The sequence below is a fragment of the Drosophila nasuta genome, chromosome X, assembly GCF_023558535.2.
Source record: "Drosophila nasuta strain 15112-1781.00 chromosome X, ASM2355853v1, whole genome shotgun sequence".
NCBI classification, from domain to species: Eukaryota; Metazoa; Arthropoda; class Insecta; order Diptera; family Drosophilidae; genus Drosophila; species Drosophila nasuta.
The window spans coordinates 4,596,873-4,620,403 of NC_083459.1; the positions used below are offsets into that span (position 1 = coordinate 4,596,873).

Consider the following 23,531-nt stretch of genomic DNA (forward strand, 5'->3'; position numbering starts at 1 on the left):
TATATATATATATATATATATGTATGTATTTAAAATCAAATGCAGAATTTGATTCATTGAATAAAATTGTGTGTCGCTCGGGTGAAGTAATGCTTATTTTATAGTCTTAGTTGTAGGCATACATACATACATATGTACATACATATCTATGTACATATGCATGTATTATACCGTTCACGAACGTATACGTGTGCATACATATATACATACATATATGTATGTACATATATACACACAAACATATATATGTATATAATAGTCTAAGTTCTTAGTTGCTGTATGTGAAACGTGCTTGCACACGTCCCTGTTTACAATATACATACATAAATGTACATGTATGTACACACATGCATACTTTAGGAGTTTAGTTGTACTGTTTGTTTGACTGTAAGTTTTATCAGTCGTTTATCTGTTGTTTGCTTTGATTTTATCGCCGACGCTAATTTGACAACTGTGACTCGCAGCTTCCCCTCTTGACAGGGATCATTTATAAGAAACAATTCCAGTTCACTTTTGAACGTTTTCTTGTGAAGGTGTCATTCAATTTTGTGTGTACATCGTTTTGTGTTCATCATTCATTTGGATTTCAGTTCAAAATGTCGAGAAACGAAGATACTCCAATTGCGACGTAAGTGAGATAAAAACAGGCAACAGCATGAATCGAGGCTGTTAGGAGAACATTTCAATTACAAAAATACATTTATATACATATATATATATATATATATATATATATATATATATATATATATATATATATATATATATATATATATATACATACATATACGTATACATGTTAATTTATTACAGTGTATACATGTGCATGGTGCTCTGTGCATAGATTGCAATAAATTAGCATAAAAATGCAAAATAAGTCCAGTGGCCAAATGATCTGCTAATTTATATTTAATAGGCGTGAAAGTAGCCAACTCTGTGAGTCCTAACAATTGGCGCGTGTGTAAAATGAATTTAAAGTTAAGTAGTTGTAACATGTAGATATGTATGTATGTAGTATGTATGTACATATTTTCGTTAATTTTTTTTTTTTACCATTTTCTCCCTTTTTTGTTGAAATTACTTTTGCAAACTTGCAGAGCAAGTAGTTTAGCGTCATTTGCACTTTTCGTGGTAAAAAATTATGCCACCTCAGCCACTTTCCTTCTTCCCACATTACCAAAGCGTACGGGATGAAGAACCAAACATCTTACACACACTTACGTTCATTCACATGCACATGCACACACGCACATCTGACTCACATAAAGTAAGTACGTAGTATGTACTAAATACGTACATATAGTGTAAACTTGCAACGGCTCTGTTCTCAAACTGTTGATGCGAGGACGCTTCTTGGCGTGCCATTAAGTAGTCGCCGTAGTTTTGGTTAAGTAACAAAACTTCAAATTGAATTTTTGCAGTTTTTTTTTAGCACCTATCAAAAAACTCTTCATACACTTTGTTCGTCTCAAAGTATTTCCGTTTTTACTGGAACATAGTCGTACCTACATATGTACATACATACATGCCTAAATACATACATATGTATACATTTATATACATATGAAAGTGAGAGAAGGCGAACACATGTGCAGTAAATGCTTTGAGTGGTATATGCTTTTACATACATACATATACATACATACACAAGCAGTTAATTCTCTTTTGAGCTTGGTACTGATTTAACGTATCCATCTGGCATTCGTTAAAAAAATCAAACAATTAAAGCTTTGAAGCATAAACGACACTTTACGTGAATTGATCACAACTTTCATACATATGTATGCATGTACACGTACATTTATTGCAGAAGATGCAACAATTACGGGACTACGCCAACGCCGCTTCTACAGACAACAGACCGGGGCTGCAGTGGCGAGAACAACAACACGCCACTTACAGTACCCTCACAGATTTTCTGTTTGCATGGTCGTTCAAATAACATTGAAGTTGAAGGTAAGACTCTTCATAATGTTCTATAATATAGGGTATGTGAACTATGTATGTAAGTATATAAGTACACCTTAGAGTCAGTAAGTATATGTACATACAAATATGTATGCTGTAACGATCATAAACATACGTACATACATATTTATGTAAAATTCTTTGCCAAAATTCTTTCATTCACTGATTCAACAACGCACAACGTGAACGGTAAATGTTTTTCATAATTCTTTCTGCATCCGTTTTTTTTTTACCGTTTTCATTTTTAATCAATTGAATTTGTGCGCCAAATTCATAAGCTATATCAAACGGTTAAACACACTATACATATTCAACCTGGTGTTCGTGTTAATACATAGTCGAGCTCTGGCACTTCCCTTTTCACAATAGTAGTTATTGTTTAGATTTGCTCTTTGCTTTTATTGTATATGATTATGAACATCGACTCGAATATGTGAGTGAGTCTCAATGTTGCTAGATTTCAGGCATGCAAGTAAGCTAGATCTGCAGAAAAAACATGCTAGATACTAAATGGTTTAAATATACCAAGTCATCTGTAAGAGCTTAGGATAATTTGTTCAATTGCAACGTATGTTCAATATTGCATTTATTTATTTAAATTCGTACTATGATAATTTGACTAAAATCACGTTCAACATCCGCGTCCATGGTAAGATAATAATTGTAAACCATTCAAAGTTACTTCTTTAAATGGATTAAATGGAATAAAATTTACTGTTTTTGAAGTTTTAAAAATATGGGACAGTCTAAATAAAAAAAAAACAAGTAGGAAAGTTACAATCGAGTGTGTTAGACTATGAAATACCCTCTACTAATTTAAACGCAAACTATATTTGGCCGAGACGATAAAGACATCCCCGACTGCCAGTCGTGTATTTCCATATGAAACACTGGAGATCACGGTAATTGAACAATTCGATTTTTGAGGGCGGAAGTGTGGAAAAAATCTAAAACAAACTGGATTACAAGTGTTGCTGAAAACTGAATATTGTAGCTCCATATAGTCTTTGAGATCCAGTGTTTCATACATGGATATCTCGTCTCGACAGTTGACGCTGATCAAGAATATATTTACTTTATATTGCATACATTACGAGCAGGCAGAAAGTTAAACTGATGGAAAGCAGCTGGCTTCTAAGAATATAAAATAATAATTATTAATAAAATGCAAGTATTTATCCAAGTCATTAAATTGAATATAATTGATGTAAGACGTTTAAAAAATTTGTAACTGACGTAATAAAAAATATAGCAGGTTATAGTTTGATAAAAATAAAAATATTTACATACATGGCTCGTTTTATATAATAAATATATTTAAGTAAAGCAATGCCCGGGAAAAATGTTCTAAAATCATGATCTTGGTCTTAGCACTAAGAATTTTGGTCTCAAAAGTTCGTGAAAAACATGAAAATCATAGCTTTATGTCTTGTTTTCATTTTTAACTAATTATATATTTATTATTTTACCAATTTTTGATTTAATTAGCGCACTCATTCAGTTATTAATTTAGTTTTATGTTGATCACCTTGCTTACGAAATATTTATCAACTCTTAGACTGCAATTGAGAATAGTTCGCGATATTTCGACCATCTGAGTCACGAGAAGAATTTGTCCTTTAAAACAATTTTTAAGACGAAAGTTCTTGATTGTAAAATATTTAATCTCTAACTACAACTTTCTAGCAAGCAGTTTGACTGGCGCTTGCTAAACAACAGACAAGATGTTCGCACCTTTACATTTTTGGCAATTCAGCGTCAAGAATTTGCTCAATAGCGATGAATTTACAAAAATATATAACAACTAATTTTCACAATTTAAAACAAAGCTAAGCAGTTAGGACACGGCAACGTTTTTATAAGGTACGAGTAATATAAATTATGCCTGGGTTTTTAAAATTACGAAAATAGAGATAACAGTTTTTATTATATATTCGACAAATGCGTTAGAACGTTAAGCATCATAACTAAACTTCAAGAAATATTTGTATGTGTTCAGTTTGAAAATCGAAAATTATTCGCAATTTGTGTGTTATTACCCGGTAATGCACGCTAATTGACAGACGACATGGAAATTGAAATGAGTGACGGCCGTGTTTATCGTCAAACGAGGCCACGACAATGATGGTGACAAATTCACCTTGTCTGGAAAAAAATTCACACTGCTGGTCGCTTCTACCGTACCTACAATTTTCCTACAACGAGAAGACTTTTTGTATTCGGTGTACACTTTGTCATCAATCAGTTAATGATTCCGAAGCTTGGTCACAATTTTGTGGTAACTAGTAGAAGACACGAGGCATGAGGATTGCCACCAGCAGATGTGTAGCCTGGGCGTAATCACAATTTATGCTTGTACTATTGTCATATGCTATAAATTGCGGGAATAGACTCATTATTTAGGTATGACAACGCAGTGTAATAAATGTTCCGCTTATTTCTCTACAACGAAAATTGGGAAAAATGGACTACAAACTATGTACAGAATATTCACCTTCAAAGTCATCCAGCTGCTCTGTTTTAATTTCCTTTTCCGTGAGTGAAGCTTGAAAAATAAGTGCCAGTTCCTCTTTCCTTGTTGGAGTTATTGACAGACGAACGAACTTAACGACATTACATCAGGTCTAGCCGGAGCTCGTTGTCGACTGTTGGCTAATATTCAATATTCCATCTACCTCAGCAGTTAAACAGTATTTTACGTTCTGTTACGTTTATATGTATATGTATATGTATATGTATATGTATATGTATATGTATATGTATATGTATATGTATATGTATATGTATATGTATATGTATATGTATATGTATATGTATATGTATATGTATATGTATATGTATATGTATATGTATATGTATATGTATATGTATATGTATATGTATATGTATATGTATATGTATATGTATATGTATATGTATATGTATATGTATATGTATATGTATATGTATATGTATATGTATATGTATATGTATATGTATATGTATATGTATATGTATATGTATATGTATATGTATATGTATATGCATATGTATATGTATATGTATATGTATATGTATATGTATATGTATATGTATATGTATATGTATATGTATATGTATATGTATATGTATATGTATGTATATTTATTTGTATAACTTGGTCTTATTTATTATTCTTAAGAAAAAGATTTAATTTCAACTATGTGCATAACTCCGTTGATTTTATACATTTGTTTTTATATAATTAGTACTGTGTATGTATGAAACTGATCTTAAATATTTCAGGGTGAGTACATATGTATGTGTCAGGCATTCGAGGAAGAATGGGGCCTTCAATGAATAAATGTCAAGTTGTAGTGGGCAAACAGGGAAACGCCTTTCGAGTGTTGTGACAAACTTGTACACACAGACGCAAGCAAACAGAACGACCAAGGCGACCAATTAAAGATGCAGATGAATTGGTGTTATTTAAATTGCAAGTATGGTGATTTTTATGCATCAGCTGCAGTGGTAACGTTAACGATGGAAATGAGGGCGTCCAGGTAGACTCACCCTGAACCAAGAGGCAACTAGCTGGTGTGTGTGTGTGTGCGTGTGTGTGTGTGTGTACGAAATACGCTGAGGCCATTGGGAATCCGTACCTGTAAACTTGGGATATGCATTGGAATTTAATTTCGCTGCTGACATTGTGTTGGAGTATAAGGCGCAGATTCGTTGGGTTTTTTTGGTTCGAGCAGGATGGCAAAGTCGACGTAAGAGTGAGGCTGAATTCAAATGAAGAAACCGCGCAACGTCGAGCTACTAGCCAAGCATATGCACATTCTGTATTTGTACTATGAAATGTGTGATTCGTGCAGCTACAAATCCTTACTTCCCTGAACTCTGTTTCCAGGGAATAAAAGAAACGGGCACAAAATGAACTTGGTAAGGGACAAGTAGGAAGAGAGCAAAGGAAAAGAGTGCAAAGAAAACGCAACGGAAATGACAAAGCATGATATACTGCTGCGACAAATGCAATAAAGAATTTAATAGACTGCTCCTGGCCGACCCCACGCGACCTGACCAGACTCGACCAGAGAAAACCCGTGGAAATGTTTTCGCTGACTCCAAATCATGCATCCCCAGCTCCAGTCCAGTTTGAGCCCTTACAAAGTCGTGTATGAGATGGTCTTCCCAAGCATGACAACCAATGCAAACAGAGTTGATGGTCATAATTCACGTACCATGTTTAATAAAATTAAATGCCTGTTTCGGAAATATGTAATCGGCATAACACTTGGGCAAGGATGCTGCGAAGAAGTGAAGCAATAAAAACACAAACAAAGAGATTGGGGGCAATTGGTCGAGATCAAGGAGTAGGTAATGTTCCAGTGGTTTGGTTTTGCATACTCCATTTTTCCCTGTCCATATTAATGAGAACAGTAAAAAATGGATGTCCCCAGTAGCCATGAACTACTGAGGATTTTGGAAACACTACAACTTTCCTGTTTGCTGTTTAACCTTTTTAATATGGACATGGAAAAGTAAGAAACGTAAAGCCGAGTGAGCTAGACCCTAATCTAAAAATATACCAACTATTAGTTGGTAATAATTCCAAAACGATATCGGAGGCTGTGTTTGGCATATCGATATAGTACTAAATTCAAAATATAATATAGAGTACACCATATACCAGAAACAATATACCATATATACTTTTTATATTTTATGGGGTCGGAGATGCCTCCTTCTACCTGTTACATACATTTCCTTCAAGCACAAAGTTTAAGTATGGGGGTAGTGGGTACAAAAAGATATATACCCAAAAAAATAGGTCGTAATTTAGTTGGAACTTTAATTGCACACTTGTTAATTTTGTATTGAATTTACTACAATTGTTTATAATAAAAGTATAATAATAATAATTCAACTTTTACTTTCAGTTCGGGACCATTGTCATCGGGCACGTAGTGAGGGTGTGGACTTAAAGGCGCGTCGTAAGCTTATTATTGCTAGTATATTGTGTTTGGTTTTCATGATTGCGGAAATTGTAGGTGAGTCTAATATCCTGGCCTAGTCCAGAACTCATTAAAAAAGGGAAGTTTTAAGTATTTAATAATGAATGAACATTGGATGAACAATTTAAAAAAACAAAAGAATACATAGTTGCAATGGGTGCCAGGTATATTGAAGTCAAGCATCTCTGACTCTTATACTCATGTTTGTTTATATTATATTTCCCATTTTTAAATGATTTTAAATTTCCAAACTGATTTGATTCACCTAAGGGCTAAGAAAAGGAAAAGTCAATCAATCAAACCGTAAGAAGGGAAGATGTCGAGACGATTAAGAACCGAGCACAGGAAGTGCAACAATATGGTCATCAGATGGGCTAACAGTTTTTTTTGTTTGATTTAATATTTAAGCTCCAGCACTGTGCCAGTGTTGTTATTGCCTTCACGCGCTATAGATGTTAATCGCATTGCCATTACCTACAATGTGCCATCTAAAGCACATTCCATGCCATACTCATTCGGTTTACATTCTGCATTTTACGATTTGTTCAAATTGAAATTGAAGGAATTGTCGATACGCTTGCTAAAATGAAAAGCTCCTCCTCTTTGGTGTTTTGGTAGCCAGGCGACTGCTGTTGGTGAATCTCGTTTTTGGATCTGCAGCTTAATTTTGTTGTATATTTATCTGTTCATGTGGCAGGAGGCGTCTTATCGAACAGCTTAGCTATTGCAACAGATGCCGCACACTTGCTCACCGATTTTGCTAGTTTTATGATCTCACTGTTTGCCATCTGGATAGCCGGACGTCCATCTACGCAACGGTAAGTGAAAAAAATCAATAATGTAGGGAACATTTTGTCAACAAATATTCATTTAGCTTGTGACGACACTTTAAGTTCTCTATTCTTATAAATTTCGACGTTTGTTATTTAATAGTAATCAAATTTTCAGGAATTATAAGTACTATAATTGTAATTTTATGAACAAAATCGAGACCCTAGTTTTAAAATTACTTATGTTATATGTTTGGTCCGTTGCTTTGCATTTACCAATTTACCAATTTACAAATTTTTTTTTAAATTGCATTTGCACCCGCAAATCAAGTATGCGTAAACCTCAAACTACAGTATAATCACAACCTTAGTCTTTATGATTCCTGAAAATTTGGTTAGTTAGATACAAATTTTAGAAGTTATAAAAAAAATGTAATATGGAAGAAAACGGCTACTGCTGTTGGGTTTTAATTTACTATGGTTGACATTTTTTTTATATTTTGTACCTTTTGAGTATATTTTTATATTTGTCCTTATATGAATTTGGTATTTTTTTAAATATCACAATGTTTTACCTTTAATGAGAACGGGTAGCAGGCTCGACTGTAGCTTTCTTGTGTAAATATAAATTGAATCTTTCCATAGCGGACACTTCTATTAAGCGGACATATGAACTTATGTATGAATCTACATGAAGTTCTTTGTCGCAATTGGAGAATGACTATACAAACTTCAGGCTAAATGGGAGTACCTAGACCTAGCTCTTGCCCTCGATCCCTTTTCTTCTTTCCTTAGCAAAACATTTGTTTTTGAGGTTTGTTTACATTGAAAATTCAGATAAACAACTTCTCTAATATTATATGTGAGTGCATCGTGTGATAGAAACGATCAGCGGACGCTGGCAACCGACTATCGCGAATATCAATATCTATCGCATATCAATGCCATCAACGAAATATTCGAATTGCTTTTTGCTTTCAGAATTTTGTTGTTTTCTGTAGCATCACTCAAAGTTTAAAAAAGCCCACTAAAATATTAAAGAGAAGGACAAAGAGAACCGGGGTGTGATTGTCACAAAATGTTCATATGTACATGTGTATGTAAGTATGTAGATGCGCACTCGCGATCTCAGAACAGTAATAGTATTAAATGTCGCAATAATCAACTTCGTGTTCTTTTAAGAAATTTGCTTTTTATTTCCTTTTGCATTCACAAATGCAATGCTCAAATTTGAGCATTTCTTTCATTACTTTTTCTCTTATCGTTGCGTCGAAGTTAAGAATGGCTTCACAGTCTAGTGAGGTTTGCGAACACAGATTTTTCTCTGTTTCGTGTCGAATATACCACGGTGAGCCGGTGACCATGATACAATTCTTGATACAATCATGATACAATTATACAAGGTAGTCTCGTCGGAAAAAGCTGTCCGACGATGATATTAATATTTACATAATTTGAAGCTAATATTAATGTCTTTTTTGACATATTTCTAAAATGTAAGTTGTTTATGAATAATATTAACAATATATATGAGAATTCTCTAATTCTCGAAATGTTTTAATTCTACCCGTATCTGCGGCATACATTGCAAAATGTAATTTGCACAAGGGTTAATTGCAGAAAAAAAATTCGTCCGCAGACAACCTCTTGCGTCGAAATACGAATGCGTACTGACGGATGCTTTTTCCGACGAGACTACCTTGTATAATTGTATCCTGGTATTATATAAGGTAGTCTCGTCGGCAAAATTGCGTGTTCGTTTTTCGACGTTGGAGGTTGCCTGTGGACGAATTTTTTGATAAATTAACCCTTAGATACGGATAGAATTAGAAAGTAGAGAATTGTAACATATATTTTTAAGTTATGTTCATAAACAATTTACATTTTTAAAAAATGTCAAGGAGACATTAAATATTAGCATCTAAATATGTAAAAATTATTATTGCATGGTCTAACGCACAAATTCATTGTCGTCTCGTAGTAGTTTGAGCTCCTTTCACTCGCACTCATTGTCCTGATTACTAGGTTACCAGCTTTTGCCGACGAGACTACCGGTGACGATTCTTAAGATTTTTGTCTGGGCTGTCTGGATGATATCGATATTGGAATTGCAAGCGTGTCCGCACAATGAATGTCGATAGCGCTTTAAATACAAAATTGTTGAGCAGGAGCTTATACCTTAATTTAATTTTGAATGGGTTAATGCTTTTATTTGTTTTCGGTAGGAGACTAAAACAACAAAATAAAAACAAAGTGGCAGAATAAGTGCGACAGTGCTGTTGTGTTTACAGATACACCGATTGCACATGCATTGTGTAAATAAGTTTGCTTCAGCGTAAAAATTTCAAATTAATATTTTAATAAGTTCATTAGATGCAATTAAAAGATCGAATTATGAAAAATTAAAATTAGTTTTTTATGAAAATAATAATTCACTAATATTTACAGAATGAGTAACCTTTTAATTACGAATATACTCATATGTATATACATATTTATACCCGCTACTTATAAGGTTGAATAGTATTATAACTTTGATTTTGTCTGACTTCGTCTCCGGCTAATTAGACGAAAAGCCTTTTTACCAAATTATTTCTTTCTGCTGTTCTTATTCTTTACTTCTATTCCTACTGCAGCGCATACTACTCGCATTTGACCGTTGCACATTTTTCAATTGGTTTTTGGAAGCTGCGTTTCGTTAGTGGCTTTACATGAAGAAAAATTCTAAGGCGACCGACCCATCGTTGTGGGTTTTTTCCAACCATTTTGTTTGTATTCTCGTTCTCGTCCTCAACTGGGTCCGCATGGCACGTTCTGCTCATTCATGCAAAAATCTCACTCTGCGACTCGACTACAGCCACAAAGTGAATAATGAAAAACTTTTGCAATTTCAAGCGTGTTGCATGGTAATTTTGTAAATTTTCTGGTGCTGCCTCTCAGAGTTTCTGCATCTTCTTTTTTAGTATACTCGTTGCTGTTGCAGTTGCAGTTGCCATTGCCATTGCTTTTGGAGCATGTGAAACGTCTGGTTTTGAGGCTCAGTTTATTGTTGGACTCGCCCTACTCTTCCACCCTTGCAGTGCGCTCCTTAGTCTCGCAGCTACTACTTGCAAATGCTACAGCTCCTGCACCCATTCTGGTTCTATTCCCTTCTCTATTGCTGAGTTGACAAGCCTAATTTATCAAAACAAAACACATTTGCACAATTGCAAAGGCAAATTCAGAACACAAACGGAGCACTGCACATTGCACACTGCACACTGCACACTGCACACTGGTATATAAATGCTATCGAAGTAGTCGGGACCAACAGGGAATTAATGGTAACAAATAATGAAATCAATTGAATCGAATAACTGTGGACTACTATTAAACGATGGCGGGAAATTAAACTACATGTGTATTCAGACAATTAGGAAATATTAATTAATGCTAAATTACAGTATAATTATTGTTATTTTTATTTAGAATGCAGCCCAATGTGCCATGACACGACTGCCTGTATGAGGTGGCAACGTCGCTGGCGAGGCTCTCAACAGCAGTCGCCACGTTGTGCCTTTGGTTTCTTTGCAGTGACAGAAACTGAACCAAGGGGACCGGTAGGCGGTCATTAAGCAAATGGCTGCACTTTCAAGTTGCAAGGGAATCTATACTCGTACATGCGACTACATAGGCATATTGTACATACATACATATAAATTATAATATAATATAATATAATAAAAGGGGCAAAACGAATGTTTGCTGGAAATTAAATTGTATTGTTATGGCGAGGCCTTCGTTTCTCGCATTTTGCGTTGTAGGTAGGTACTGCCGGTGTCTAATTAGTTAGAAGGCAGTGTGGCGGCTTGGCTAACAGCTAACTAGCAGCCGCCAGGTGGGGAGGCAAAATAGTTGGCATTGCCACTATTTCAATTTTATAACGAGAGTGGTGTCCTCTGTTGGATGGTGTTTTAATTGAACAAGCGCCGTCGTCATTCTTCAGGTGTTGACTGTGAACCCACAAAAAATGTCCGCACATGCAAAGTGCTCATTACATTAAGGAACAACTAAACTAAGAACCCAACCCAAAATCGGGCACTCCCTGCATTAAGTAGAAATCCGAGACAATCAAATTAAAAAAGCTTTTCCCATATTTTGAATATATTCATACGAGCATCTTAATATTTCCTCAATTTCCTCCTTGAATTTTTTAAGAATTCGCAGTATTGTGGTAAACAAAAATATTTTACTACTCAGAAACTAATTATTTTCAAATATATTCTCACATTATTTTCAATGTAAAATTCTGGCACTCCCGTTATATTTTATAAATCGAAAAATGTGTGTTTTTGGTAAAAATTTGGATATATGGGTAATTCCAAAACGGAATTTGTCCCGTGCGAGACTCTTTACATTGGAAATAACATAAACTGAAACAATTTTGAAAATAAGAAAAGTCTATTTTTATAGCTCTAGATAAGTACTTTAATTAGAGCTAAGAATGATTTTGGAATTTTTTTTCTGTTTTGTTTTCTGTTGTCATAATTGCAAAAATTAACCAATTCGTTCGCAAAACCAAAAAATGAACGAAATTATATATTTTATCGGAAAACAAATCAAGCTCCTAAAATCAATCTTAGCTCTAAATATAGTGCTTATCTAGAGCTTTAAGAATAACATTCACTTATTTTTAAAATTGTTTCAGTTTATGTTATTTTCACTGCAGTGCACTGTAAAAAGTCTCGCATGGGACAAATTTCGCCATGGAATTACCCATATTCATTTTAAAGTAAAACCTCAGAAGCCAAACAAATTCCAACCGAAAACAAACTTTGGGAGGTTTTAGATGCCACAGAACCGAAATGGAAGCGTTTTTCAAATCTCAATGCAATGTAGAGATTTGCCCTAGTTCTGTAATATTTAACCTGTTGTGTATAAAAGCTCATTCAATTTCCAAATTATTAGGATATTAGATTAAATAATTTTTTTTTATTTCATAACTTTTTTCTCCCAAATTTTTATTTAAATCTCCACAAATTAGTATTCACTGTTACTGGATAAAGCAGTCTCTAAGAATAGAGTTATCATAGTTTTGAAGGCATTTTTATACCCGCTACCCATAGGGTAGGAGGGTATTATAACTTTGTGCCGGCAGGGAATGTATGTAACAGATAGAATGAGGCAACTACGACGTATATATTCGTGATCAGCATCAATAGTCGAGACGATCTAGCCATGTCCATGTGTCCGTCTGTGTGTCTGTCCGTATGAACACCTAGATCTCAGAGACTATAAGAGATTGAGCTATAATTTTTTTGACAGCATTTGTTATGTTTGCACGCAGATCAAGTTTATTTCAAATTTTTGTCACGCCCACTTCCGCTGCCGCAAATCAAAAAAACGAATAACAAGCGTAATTTAAAGCTAGAGTTTTTGGTATATGCAATAATTACTATAGTAGCTATGATTCCTGAAAATTTGGTTGCGATCAGGTAAAAATTGTCGAAGTTATTAAACAAATAATTTTGTATGGGCAAAAACGCCTACTTACTAAGGATTTTAGTTGCTTTGGCCAACAACGGCCATCGCCGTTCATCTTTTGATCGATACAAATCAAGTCAATTGTTCCATAAAACGTGATGGCACCCTTCTCCATTACTCCACCTTCTCGGCTGTGGTGGGGACTTAAATATAAGCTCATCTTTTCGTAAATCGTGATAATAATATTGAAAACCATCGGGGCCATCTAAATTAAAAAAACAACAGAACGCCAATCATTAAGCCGAGTGGCAGTTTGAACATTCCACGTCATGTATTCTTTCGCGAATTGAAGCCGTTTTTCTTTGCGTATTGCATTCAGAGGAGGTTCTTGATTTTTAGACGCTTTAGGTGTTCTGCATTTCTGATTGTATGCTGAACAGCTGAAAGGCTTGCTTTACTCCGGTTAATTCCTTAATCTTAGCTGCGGACTTAGTCGAATGCGATGCAATTATAACAATTTTGTGTACTGCTTGTTCAGATAGTGCTCTTCTATATCTATCTATATCTATCACCAGTCCTGTAGCTGCGATTTATCTTGATTGGCATAGAAATTTCTGGAATTTTCAAATGTACACTTATTTTTTCGCAAATCAACCAGCTATGAGCACATATTCTTCGAACAAGATTCGAACTCTGATAAGAAAAGTTTTTTAGACAATTATTGTAGAATAAGCATTATTATAAATATAGCATTTTATTTAAAATAAAAGTTGGTGCGTCAAACCTAAGACCAGCAGTGTATACAAGCTCTCCAGTTTCTTGGACTGTTACTAAAGCAAATTATCTTCTACTTTTTTAATCAGGATGTCCTTTGGTTGGTATCGTGCAGAGGTTATTGGTGCCATTGCTTCCGTGTTTATGATCTGGGTGATTACTGGAATTCTAGTTTGGCTGGCAATCGGTCGTCTCATCAACGGTGACTATGAGGTGAATGCCAAGATCATGCTGATCACATCGGGCCTGGCAATTTTGGTTAATGTCATGTAAGTATAAAAGATTCGGAAACCTTGCAAATAAATTTTATGTCGAATGTCGCCTGATGCTGGCAGCTCCCTTGGGCAGTTGTCCAATTGCAATTGGCGCAATCAACTAGCCGACTATTGGGTACCAAATGGGTCAACAATGTAACTGTGGCAACTCCGTTGGCAGGGCGACAATATGCAGCCATCCAACCAACCATTCCTCCTGTAAATTGGTAGTATCCACCTCTTATTGCGGCAAATTTCTCCACATTTTAGCGTCAACTTTTTCCGCAAGTTTCGAATTTTTTACGTCAACAAAAGGCAAAACCAAAAGCAACTACAACGTTCACTGCGACGACGATTTTGTTGTGTTTGTCTTGGCTAGTCCCAAGGTAGAATTTTGCTTGTGCTCTATGTTGAGGGTGATTCCGTTGGCTTGGGCTTTTACTTTGTCAACTTATAGATAAACTTAACATCAATTAAAATTATTTTTAGTAACATTGAACACTCATTCAACTAGAATATGTAATTTTCGCGCATACTTTTCTGTAATAACTTCTAATCATACGTACATACATAAAATAACACATATTGAAATTGTTTAATTCATATGTAGTATGTATATAAGGGCTTTCGTAAAGAGTATTTGATATTCAACAGATAGATCTTTTAGATTTTATAAATTTTTTTTTCCATTCTTTGTTTTGATTGCAACTCATGCAGCACCTGCAACTGTAGTTTTCAAATACTATTTCTTGCTACCCTTCCTACATCTCTTATTCCTACTACCCCTACCCGTAGAAGTTACCCGAATTGCCTTATAGCAGTAGCCTTTAGTGTCTGCTTGGTCACGTGACCGTCCAAGTATAGTTTTTGGCGAATAAATCGAAATGTTTCAATGCTTGACACATGCTCATATACATGCATGTCTGTGTGCCCGTGACGATGTGTAACCTATTCCATTCCATTTTGTTCCGTTTCCTTCATATTGCTTGGAGTAGCGCAAATTTTCCAGTTGACGTTGGCGAATTCAGTGTTTGCCACTTGAATTGTTTGATTACGTGAATTGATTGTGAAAAACGTGCAACGGCAGCAACAATAACAGCGTCGACGATAACAACAGCAAAAGCATCATTTGAAAAACGCTTTTCTACGCGGTATGGTAGTGCTGTCCGGTTGCCGTTTTGGGCTATCTTCCGTCATCAGAGAACGGGAAAATCAAGTCAACGCTTTAAGCGTTACTTGCGTCAACGTGTTTCGCGGCACGTTGAATAATTAAATGAAATGGTCTCCTTTTTCAGCTCGTTCTGAACAAGTCGATGTTCTTGCTATTGTTATCTTTGGTTTTACTGTTGCTTTTGTTGTGGTTGCTTTCGCATTTGAAGGTTTGAAGGATTTACTTAGTAGCATTGAGAGGAGTTTAAATTCAATTAGCAAAAGCCTTGGTAAGGCACAAACTTGAGTTTTGTTGGACTTGCCTATGTATGTTTAGGTACAACAACGTAAAACGTGAAGTACGAACAACATTTACAAATCACAGTAGTCGGGAGCAGCATAGAAAACTGGTTTTTGCTGGAATAGCTGAAAATCAATTTTTATATTTTTTTGGCCTACTGTGCGATGCTTTGAATGAGTTCAAAGCAACAAATGAGCAAAAAGAAACATGGAAAAAATAAAATTAATTAGAAATAACAAAATGAAGTCGAGAAATCAAATTTATATTTCTTATACGCAGTAATAAAATATAAAAAATTGTTGGTGACGTAATCAACGCAGCGCAGTGTTTTCAGCAAGCCTTTTTATACCCGCTTTCCATAGAATAGAAGGGTATTATAACTTTGTGCCGGCTGGCCCACTGCCGCCCCCGCAAATCGGCAAAACTTGAATAAAAAGCGTAAGTTTGGAGCTAGAGTCGCGGTATATGCAATAACATCTATAGTATTTGTGATTCCTGAAAATTTGGTTGCGATCAGATAAAAATGATTGAAGTTATTAATGAAAAACTTTTGTATGGGCAAAAACGCCTACCTAAAAGGGATCTTAGTTGCTTTGGCTGACAATCTGGTATATTTTGCACTCTATAGTATCTTGGCATATTTTAAGAATAATGTCGCCAAAATAATATAAAGGGTATTTTTCAAAATAATACTAATAAATAAGTAAATAATACTACTAGGTGCTAAGATGGGCATTAAGAGGAACGAATTTAAGGTGCCCGATACTTTTTCACTCACCGCGCTGCCATCGTGAAATATATACGGTGACAGTTTAACGAGCAACTCAGACGGCTGACATTCGCCAATATCATCCTCGATTCCCAGTCACATACGATGCTAGATGGGAGAGGAGGTGCTATACGGGCGAACCAAGATATGTGCTAATATTTATGTTCCTGTCAATTAAATCAGGACATGTTGGTTGGCGCAAGTAGAAATAACCAGAGGAGCTTGGGTTTGTTTTGTTGCCTTTCGCGATGGCTCGTTGGCTTGCCATCCTAGGCTCTGGTTGGCTCCGCTCAACAGCTCTGCTGTAGCTATAGGTAGCTAGTCCAGCCATCTCTGGTCTCTGTCCTGATGTTGGCGTTGTCATGGCTGCAATCATTTGTTGGCCTCTAACGAGGCGAGTAAAGATGCCGCAAAATCAAGGGGAATGCTTCATTGCGCGCTACAAATTTCAACGACGCAGTTGGAACAACAATGGGGCGCCAAATGACTACACAGCACAGCATATGGGGAGTAGCATATGGGGAGCGAGAGAATGAAAGAACGAAAGTGAGACATTGGGGTAGAAATTTTGCAGCAAAAGCATTGGCATTTTTTTCGCTCGAGGTCACACACGCAGCACTTAGTCGTCTCGTGTCAAGTTTTGGACGGCAAATGCCTTGAGTTCAAAGTTGAAACTCCTAAATCAGTCGAAACTCTTTGCCGGGAAATGGGCTAATCTCGACAACCAGTACAGGCGCAGTTACTAATTCCCAGTATAATTTGTTTGCTGCTCATCAACGAATTTTGCAAAAGCAAAACAGTGCGGTATTGTTCTCAAAGATATTAAATTAAAATAAATAAATCTTAATTGGAACATTGATATACTACATTAAAATTATAGAAAATGGTTCAAAATATACCAGATTGTCAATCAAAGCAATTAAGGTCCGACAGCAGCAGTGCGGTATTGTTCTCAAAGATATTAAATTAAAATAAATAAATCTTAATTGGAACATTGATATACTACATTAAAATTATAGAAAATGGTTCAAAATATACCAGATTGTAAATCAAAGCAATTAAGGTCCGACAGCAGCAGTCGTTTTTTGAATAACTTCTAAGATTTTTATCTGATCGCCCCCAAATCAATAACTTTAAAATAATGATTGACTTTGATTGATTTAATTTTAATCGAACTGCGAGAACGAAAGTGAACTGGCCAAAAATCAAAAACACTTTCTGCATGTAATAGTAACAGTATGTTTGTTATGTCTCTGAGATCTGGGGACATACAAACAAACGAACATGGCTATAACGTCTCTTCTGTTCAATAATATGTACATATATATTCTTTACAAGGTGGGCTTATACTAGTTTCATACTTTATTCCCAAGGTTATAATTACCCTGGGTAGTGTATATAAAAAAATTACACAAAGTAAAAATGTCGCTTAATAACGTTTCTGCATTTTAGAATCCTTCTGCTGACAGATAAAGGTATACGTAGTTAAGCATTGTGATAATAATTTTTTTTTTTTGGGTGAATGCAAATGTTAGCACTTATTATGATTCAAAAAAAGTTCAGGGCAGAAAATTGTTGTCTTACACATGCAATTTTAGAAAATTGTAAGTTTTATATGTATTTTGATTTCATTAGTTTTAAAAATTTTGAAATACCTCGATGGATAAGACTCTTGATAAATCTTTATGTAGTTATAATATTAAATGTAAAATAAATATTTGCGCATTTGTTTGAAAACATTTTCTATTTGAAAATATTTGGATATTAAAAATTTCTTAATTACATCTAACTCTTAATTACAATACAGTTGGGACTGGCTACGAATTAAAAAATCATAATTTTTAAATTTTTTCCCAGAAGTTTATTTAAATTTCAATAACTCAATGTTTAATTAGCCACTGATATCTTTAAGTTAATGTCGCATTTGGTTTATTATTCGCAATCGATAACGTCCACATTTTTTTAGCTGTAACTATTCGTAATTTATGCCAGTTTTCCAAATAGTAGATATATTGATGTCCAAATTGGAGTTGGATTGTTTTCAACAAGGAGCGAATAAATGCAGCCAGCGAGCTTTCGGTAGCCACAACAGACCGGCATTTGGTCATGGCCCTTTTTCCCAAAATAGAAAACCCATAAATCGTCGGCAAATTTAAAAATGAATACAAAGTCAATGTGCCAAGCTATTAACTGCCTGGTTCATGCTAAGCTTGTCAGGGGACCGAGGGAATAAGGGACGAGCATTGCTTTTTACTGTATAGTGGTGCTGTGCAAGGATGTCAGCGAGGGGGGTGGCGAGAGAGTCACCACTTTCGACAATACATTTGTATTTGCATGCGGTGGGTGCATCTGGATCCACACACCATCGGGTCGACCGGCCGGACCTGGTTGCATGGGCGGTTGAGCGACTCGTTCACCTTCCGTTACACAAAACAAGTGCACAGTGTAATACTGCTATAAACAAAAATAAGTTAATTAACAACAATTCTTGGTTGTTAAGAAAATGGGACCAAATGATGTCTGTTCAATTCCAAAGAGCTGAGCATATGCAATTTGATTGATATAAGAAATAAAAATTAAAACTTGAAGATTTTTAATCAATTAAAAAAATGCAGTGCACTCACTCATCGTGATCCCCGATCTTTCCATCTGAGCTCGCTTTTAAAATAATCTAAATTTACCCTTGTTATGTGGTTTGCAACACTGTGCGCTTTGTGTTTGTTTGTTTATTTGCTTGAGCGGCTGTTGGTGCATTAAAATGCTGAAATAAAATTCCGTACAATTGAGAAGCGTCGGCCGCATGGCAAAAAAGCTTTTGTATGCGTTGTTTTTGTTCTGCGGCTCAAGACTCGTGGCCGAATACCAGGAGTAGAGGATACAACAGGGTATTAGGGGAGGTTCACAAAAGGGGAGCACACACAGGAGCCTGGGTACGACGGCTTGCAACATTTTTAAGTATATTAAATATTTGTGATAACGTTTTCAATTTCTCTTACCATTTTACCAGCATGGGCGTGCAGCTGCAGCATGGTCACTCCCACAGTCTGGGCGGTGGGCATGGTCACAGCCACAGTCACAACAGCACAAAGAAGACATCCAAATCGATGAAAGAAAATAAGATCACAGCTCATGTGCATGCCACCTCAACACCATGTACCGCCTCCCCTACCAAGCGTATCGAAGGTGGTGTCGCCTTTGATCCAGAGGATGCGGAATTGCCTGGCGCAGGACTGCCTAGTTACTCGTATCAAAATGCTAAGTTGGTGGATCCTAGCCTGGATCTGGAAATTGCTGCTGTCCTAGCAGAAACAGCTCCAGGCGCCCATCACCATGGGGGCAATGCGGGTCACGAGGCAGTCAACATGAATGTGAGGGCAGCCCTGATACACGTTATTGGTGATGTGATCCAAAGTGTTGGCGTCTTTGTGGCTGCCGGCGTCATCTACTTTTATCCCGAATACGCTATCGTTGACCCGATTTGTACATTTGTCTTTTCCATTATTGTTCTGTTCACAACGTTCACAATTATGAAGGATGCACTTTTGGTAAGTATATTAAAATTAAGTTTCTAAAATTCAAAATTACGTAATTGCTTGAAAATTACATAATTATTCGTTGTAAAGTGTCGGACAAACATTTTGCTAGTATCTACAGCCTGATTAAATGCATATTAGAATGCTCATATCAATCGCCTCTCAAATCCAAGTTATTATCCCGTACCCGTACGAGTAATTTGTTCGGGCCTAAAACTTGAATTTGAGAGGCTATGGATATTATTACGCGTATAATAGGGCTAGCAAAATGTAAGTTCGGTATCGAAGAGTCATTTATAGTATATAATTAGCCTTTGATTTCATTAACATAGAAATGCACATTACTTACTTATGGTTTAGTTAAATAACCGCCATTATCATCTCTAGTTTGACCAACTGCTTATTTTAGCTCGAGTACGCGCCCTTGCAAGAAGTGCTATCTTTTTAGGCAGTCATGTAGTGATTCAAACAATGGTTTAATAATTTAAGAGAAACCCTGCTTAGGTGTCCGCACAGGGTCAATACCGCTACCCATAGGGTACAATGGTATTACACCTTTGTGCCTGCAGGAAATGTATGTATCAGTCAGAACGAGTCTTCTCGTAACCTATAAAGTACATATATGTATTTTTATACCCGCTACCCATAGGGTAGAAGGGTATTATAACTTTGTGCCGGCAGGAAATGTATGTAACAGGTAGAAGGAGGCATCTCCGACCCTATAAAGTATATATATTCTTGGCGTCAACAGCCTAGACGATCTAGCCATGTCCGTCTGTCCGTCTGTGTGTCTGTCCGTCTGTGTGTCCGTCCGTCTGTCCGTATGAACACCTAGATCTCAGAGACTACAAGAGATAGAGCTATAATTTTTTTTCGACAGCATTTGTTATGTTTGAACGCAGATCAAGTTTGTTTAAAATTTTCGCCACGCCCACTTCCGGCCCCGCAAATCAAAAAAATCGAATAACAAGCGTAATTTTAAAGCTAGAGTTGCGAATTTTGGTATATATAATAATAACTATAGTAGTTATGATTCCTGATTGGTTGCGATCAGATAAAAATTGTCGAAGTTATTAAAGAAATACTTTTGTATGGGCAAAAACGCCTACTTTCAAGGGGTCTTAGTTACTTTGGCTGACAATCTGGTATATTGAGCCGTCTATGGTATATTTTGAATGCGGTACTTTATCGATATACCACATATACCATTCGGTATATTTTTAGTATTTTTGCAGTATATTTGGTATATTTGGAGAATAATACCGCAAAATATATTGCTTTTATTCAAAATGGGTAGCGGGTATCTCACAGTCGAGTACACTCGACTGTAGCTTTCTTACTTGTTTTAAATTTTTAATTCGTAATTTATTTGTATTCTTATTCTTAACTTAATTCATAGATTATTAAGGTTGCTTTCTTTCTTGCAGTACTATGAAATTTACCATATACACAAATAGTTACAGGGTATCACTTTTCTTAAATTTCAAATTGATTTTTATTGTATTTATGACTTGTTTATTCTTGTCAACAGGTGAGACGTTATAGCAATGTCAGACTGTCCGTGTGAAGCATTAGGTTTCAGAGACTAAGAGATAGAGCTTCAAATGCTTTTGTTATATCTTAGGGTCTTAATTGCTTTGGCTTTTGTATTCTACCGTATATTTAAAATACAGTTTTATATCGATAGTCTTAACATAGCCTTCGGTATATTTTACTATTTTTTAAAATGTATTTATAGAATCTCGTCTTAAAACAAAAGAAAGGTTAACTTCTAGGATAAAAGCTCCGAATCTTTTGATATGGCGACATTTTTAAAGCTTGGTTGGGCACTTGGTGATTACCTAAATCACTAGTAATTTCTGTGGTGCCCTTGATAACATGTAATATATTTATGTACAAGAAGAATTATTATCTCTTTCTGAACCCTGTCACACGAAAATTTTGTTATGGATGATGTTTTTACTCAATTTTATGTGGATAATAAATTTAAAATTTAATACTTGATTACAATTCATTACGAAATTTTCAGGTGCTGATGGAGGGCACTCCAAACTATATGCATTATGCCGAAGTTTTGCAGATATTCCAGCGTATTAACGGTGTCGAGCGTGTTCACAATTTGCGCATCTGGGCGCTGAGCATTAATAAAGTGGCGCTATCTGTACATTTGGCCATTGGTGAGTAACCTCGGGGAATCAACCAAACAACCTACTGGCGCAAGAGGGGGTTCCACATGTGTTCTGTCTGTCTGCCTGTTTCTGTGTTTGTGCTCCGTAATTATTTCAATGGATTCGGTCCTGGTGTGTTGTTATGCTGATGGTCACGTCGTTGTGTTGCTTTTGGATGTGGTGGTGGCAGCGTTGTCCATTGGGTTTGGGGCATCACTTCATGTCCACGTACACAATTAGCTTAATTATTTTTTAAATGACTTTTTAAGCGCAACCAATTTGGATGCGACTCTCATCAAAGTTATCAGCGTTCATTTTGCTAATCAGTTTTGTTGTCTTGCTCTTTTTACTTTCCTTTTCCTTTACCCCTACAGCAACCAATGCGGATTCAAAACAAATTTTAGACGCAGCTACTTCGGCGGTTCATTTGAGGTACAACTTTTTTGAGACAACTATTCAGATCGAGGACTATACCGCTCAAATGGAAAACTGCAACCAATGTACGGTGCCAGAAAACTAGACGATTTAAAAATTCCAATATTTCTTAGACTTACAAATTGTAAGTGTATTAGTTAAGCTCCAGTCCTATATGACTAATAAATACTGCGCCGGCTTATCATTAAATTTTGGTGAGGTTGAAATCCTAAACTTAAATCTAAACTTTGTATGGAACATGATATAAACTATTTTCCAACATATTGGTTCTGGGATAAGTTATAAATAAAACCTTTAAACAGAAAAAGATTCTTATTTAAGTTCTTATCTTCATTTTAATAGTTAAGCAACCAATTCTAATAGACATTCTTCACAGTGCAGCGTGCATATTGTGTTTGCAATATCGATTCGACGATACGCAAAAACGCATAAAAGCTATTAAGCTGCCGCTGACGTTCCATAAAAATTGCATCAGCTAGTGAGCCGATCCATTGCCTCATGGTCCATACGAAGAGCAGCCAGCAATGGTGGGAAAGAATCCCCGGGCACTAATGCCAATTTATGAACTAAAGCCGCAAGCTGCAGTAAGCTTCCCCCAGCAGCAGCTTGTTGCCAGAATGACAGACAACTCTGAATCACCTGGGCGTTGTGCCCAAAACGCTTATGCATAATTTGACAGACGGCCATTGCGTAAGCGACAGATGTCAATGTGGACATCGAAGCTGACAGAGACATCGCACTGCTGGTGATTCTAATTATCTCAAAATTAATGACCAACGCTCCTCTAAGGGGCACATTTGACGTAAATGTGACGAAAATTGTAGTAGATGCAAAACTTCAGATAACATTACTTTATCTATCTACCGCAATTGTCTTAAATCTTAGCCACAAAGTTTGCAGCTTGGAGGCATCTTCGTATAGTTCTGCCTACAGCCTCTCCAAGAACTGCAGCAATCATCATTTAGTTTTCG

The 23,531-nt window shown here is 35.9% G+C and overlaps 1 protein-coding gene and 2 long non-coding RNA genes across 7 annotated transcripts; 1 reads left to right on the forward strand and 2 right to left on the reverse strand.

Annotated features, from left to right (window-relative positions):
• The first annotated feature begins 458 nt into the window (after window positions 1–458).
• On the forward strand, window positions 459–22,854 carry LOC132796149 (proton-coupled zinc antiporter SLC30A2). The gene is made up of 8 exons (XM_060807213.1): window positions 459–628; window positions 1,811–1,956; window positions 6,870–6,980; window positions 7,642–7,762; window positions 14,041–14,220; window positions 19,432–19,969; window positions 21,987–22,134; window positions 22,500–22,854. The coding sequence occupies exons 1-8, from the start codon at window positions 597–599 to the stop codon at window positions 22,643–22,645; spliced, it is 1,422 nt and encodes a 473-aa protein (XP_060663196.1). The 5' UTR covers window positions 459–596; the 3' UTR covers window positions 22,646–22,854.
• On the reverse strand, window positions 535–1,295 carry LOC132796151 (uncharacterized). Its single transcript, XR_009633513.1, has 2 exons — window positions 1,054–1,295; window positions 535–666 (listed from the first exon to the last, which is right to left on the reverse strand). It is a non-coding gene; the product is annotated as an uncharacterized LOC132796151 (long non-coding RNA).
• On the reverse strand, window positions 7,024–8,153 carry LOC132796150 (uncharacterized). Of its 5 annotated transcripts, none has more exons than XR_009633511.1 (4): window positions 8,081–8,153; window positions 7,697–7,841; window positions 7,419–7,598; window positions 7,024–7,216 (listed from the first exon to the last, which is right to left on the reverse strand). It is a non-coding gene; the product is annotated as an uncharacterized LOC132796150 (long non-coding RNA). The 5 variants fall into 5 exon arrangements; XR_009633508.1 differs by lacking the exon at window positions 8,081–8,153 and adding an exon at window positions 7,955–8,018 and having other exon boundaries at window positions 7,697–7,846; XR_009633510.1 differs by lacking the exon at window positions 8,081–8,153 and adding an exon at window positions 7,955–7,991.
• Window positions 22,855–23,531: the final 677 nt, after the last annotated feature.

Coding starts and splice junctions, on each gene's coding strand:
- LOC132796149 (XM_060807213.1), top strand. CDS start 597: ATGTCGAGAAACGAAGATACTCCAATTGCGAC. Junction 629..1,810: donor GAAGATACTCCAATTGCGAC/GTAAGTGAGATA, acceptor CATTTATTGCAG/AAGATGCAACAATTACGGGA. Junction 22,135..22,499: donor ATCTGTACATTTGGCCATTG/GTGAGTAACCTC, acceptor TTACCCCTACAG/CAACCAATGCGGATTCAAAA.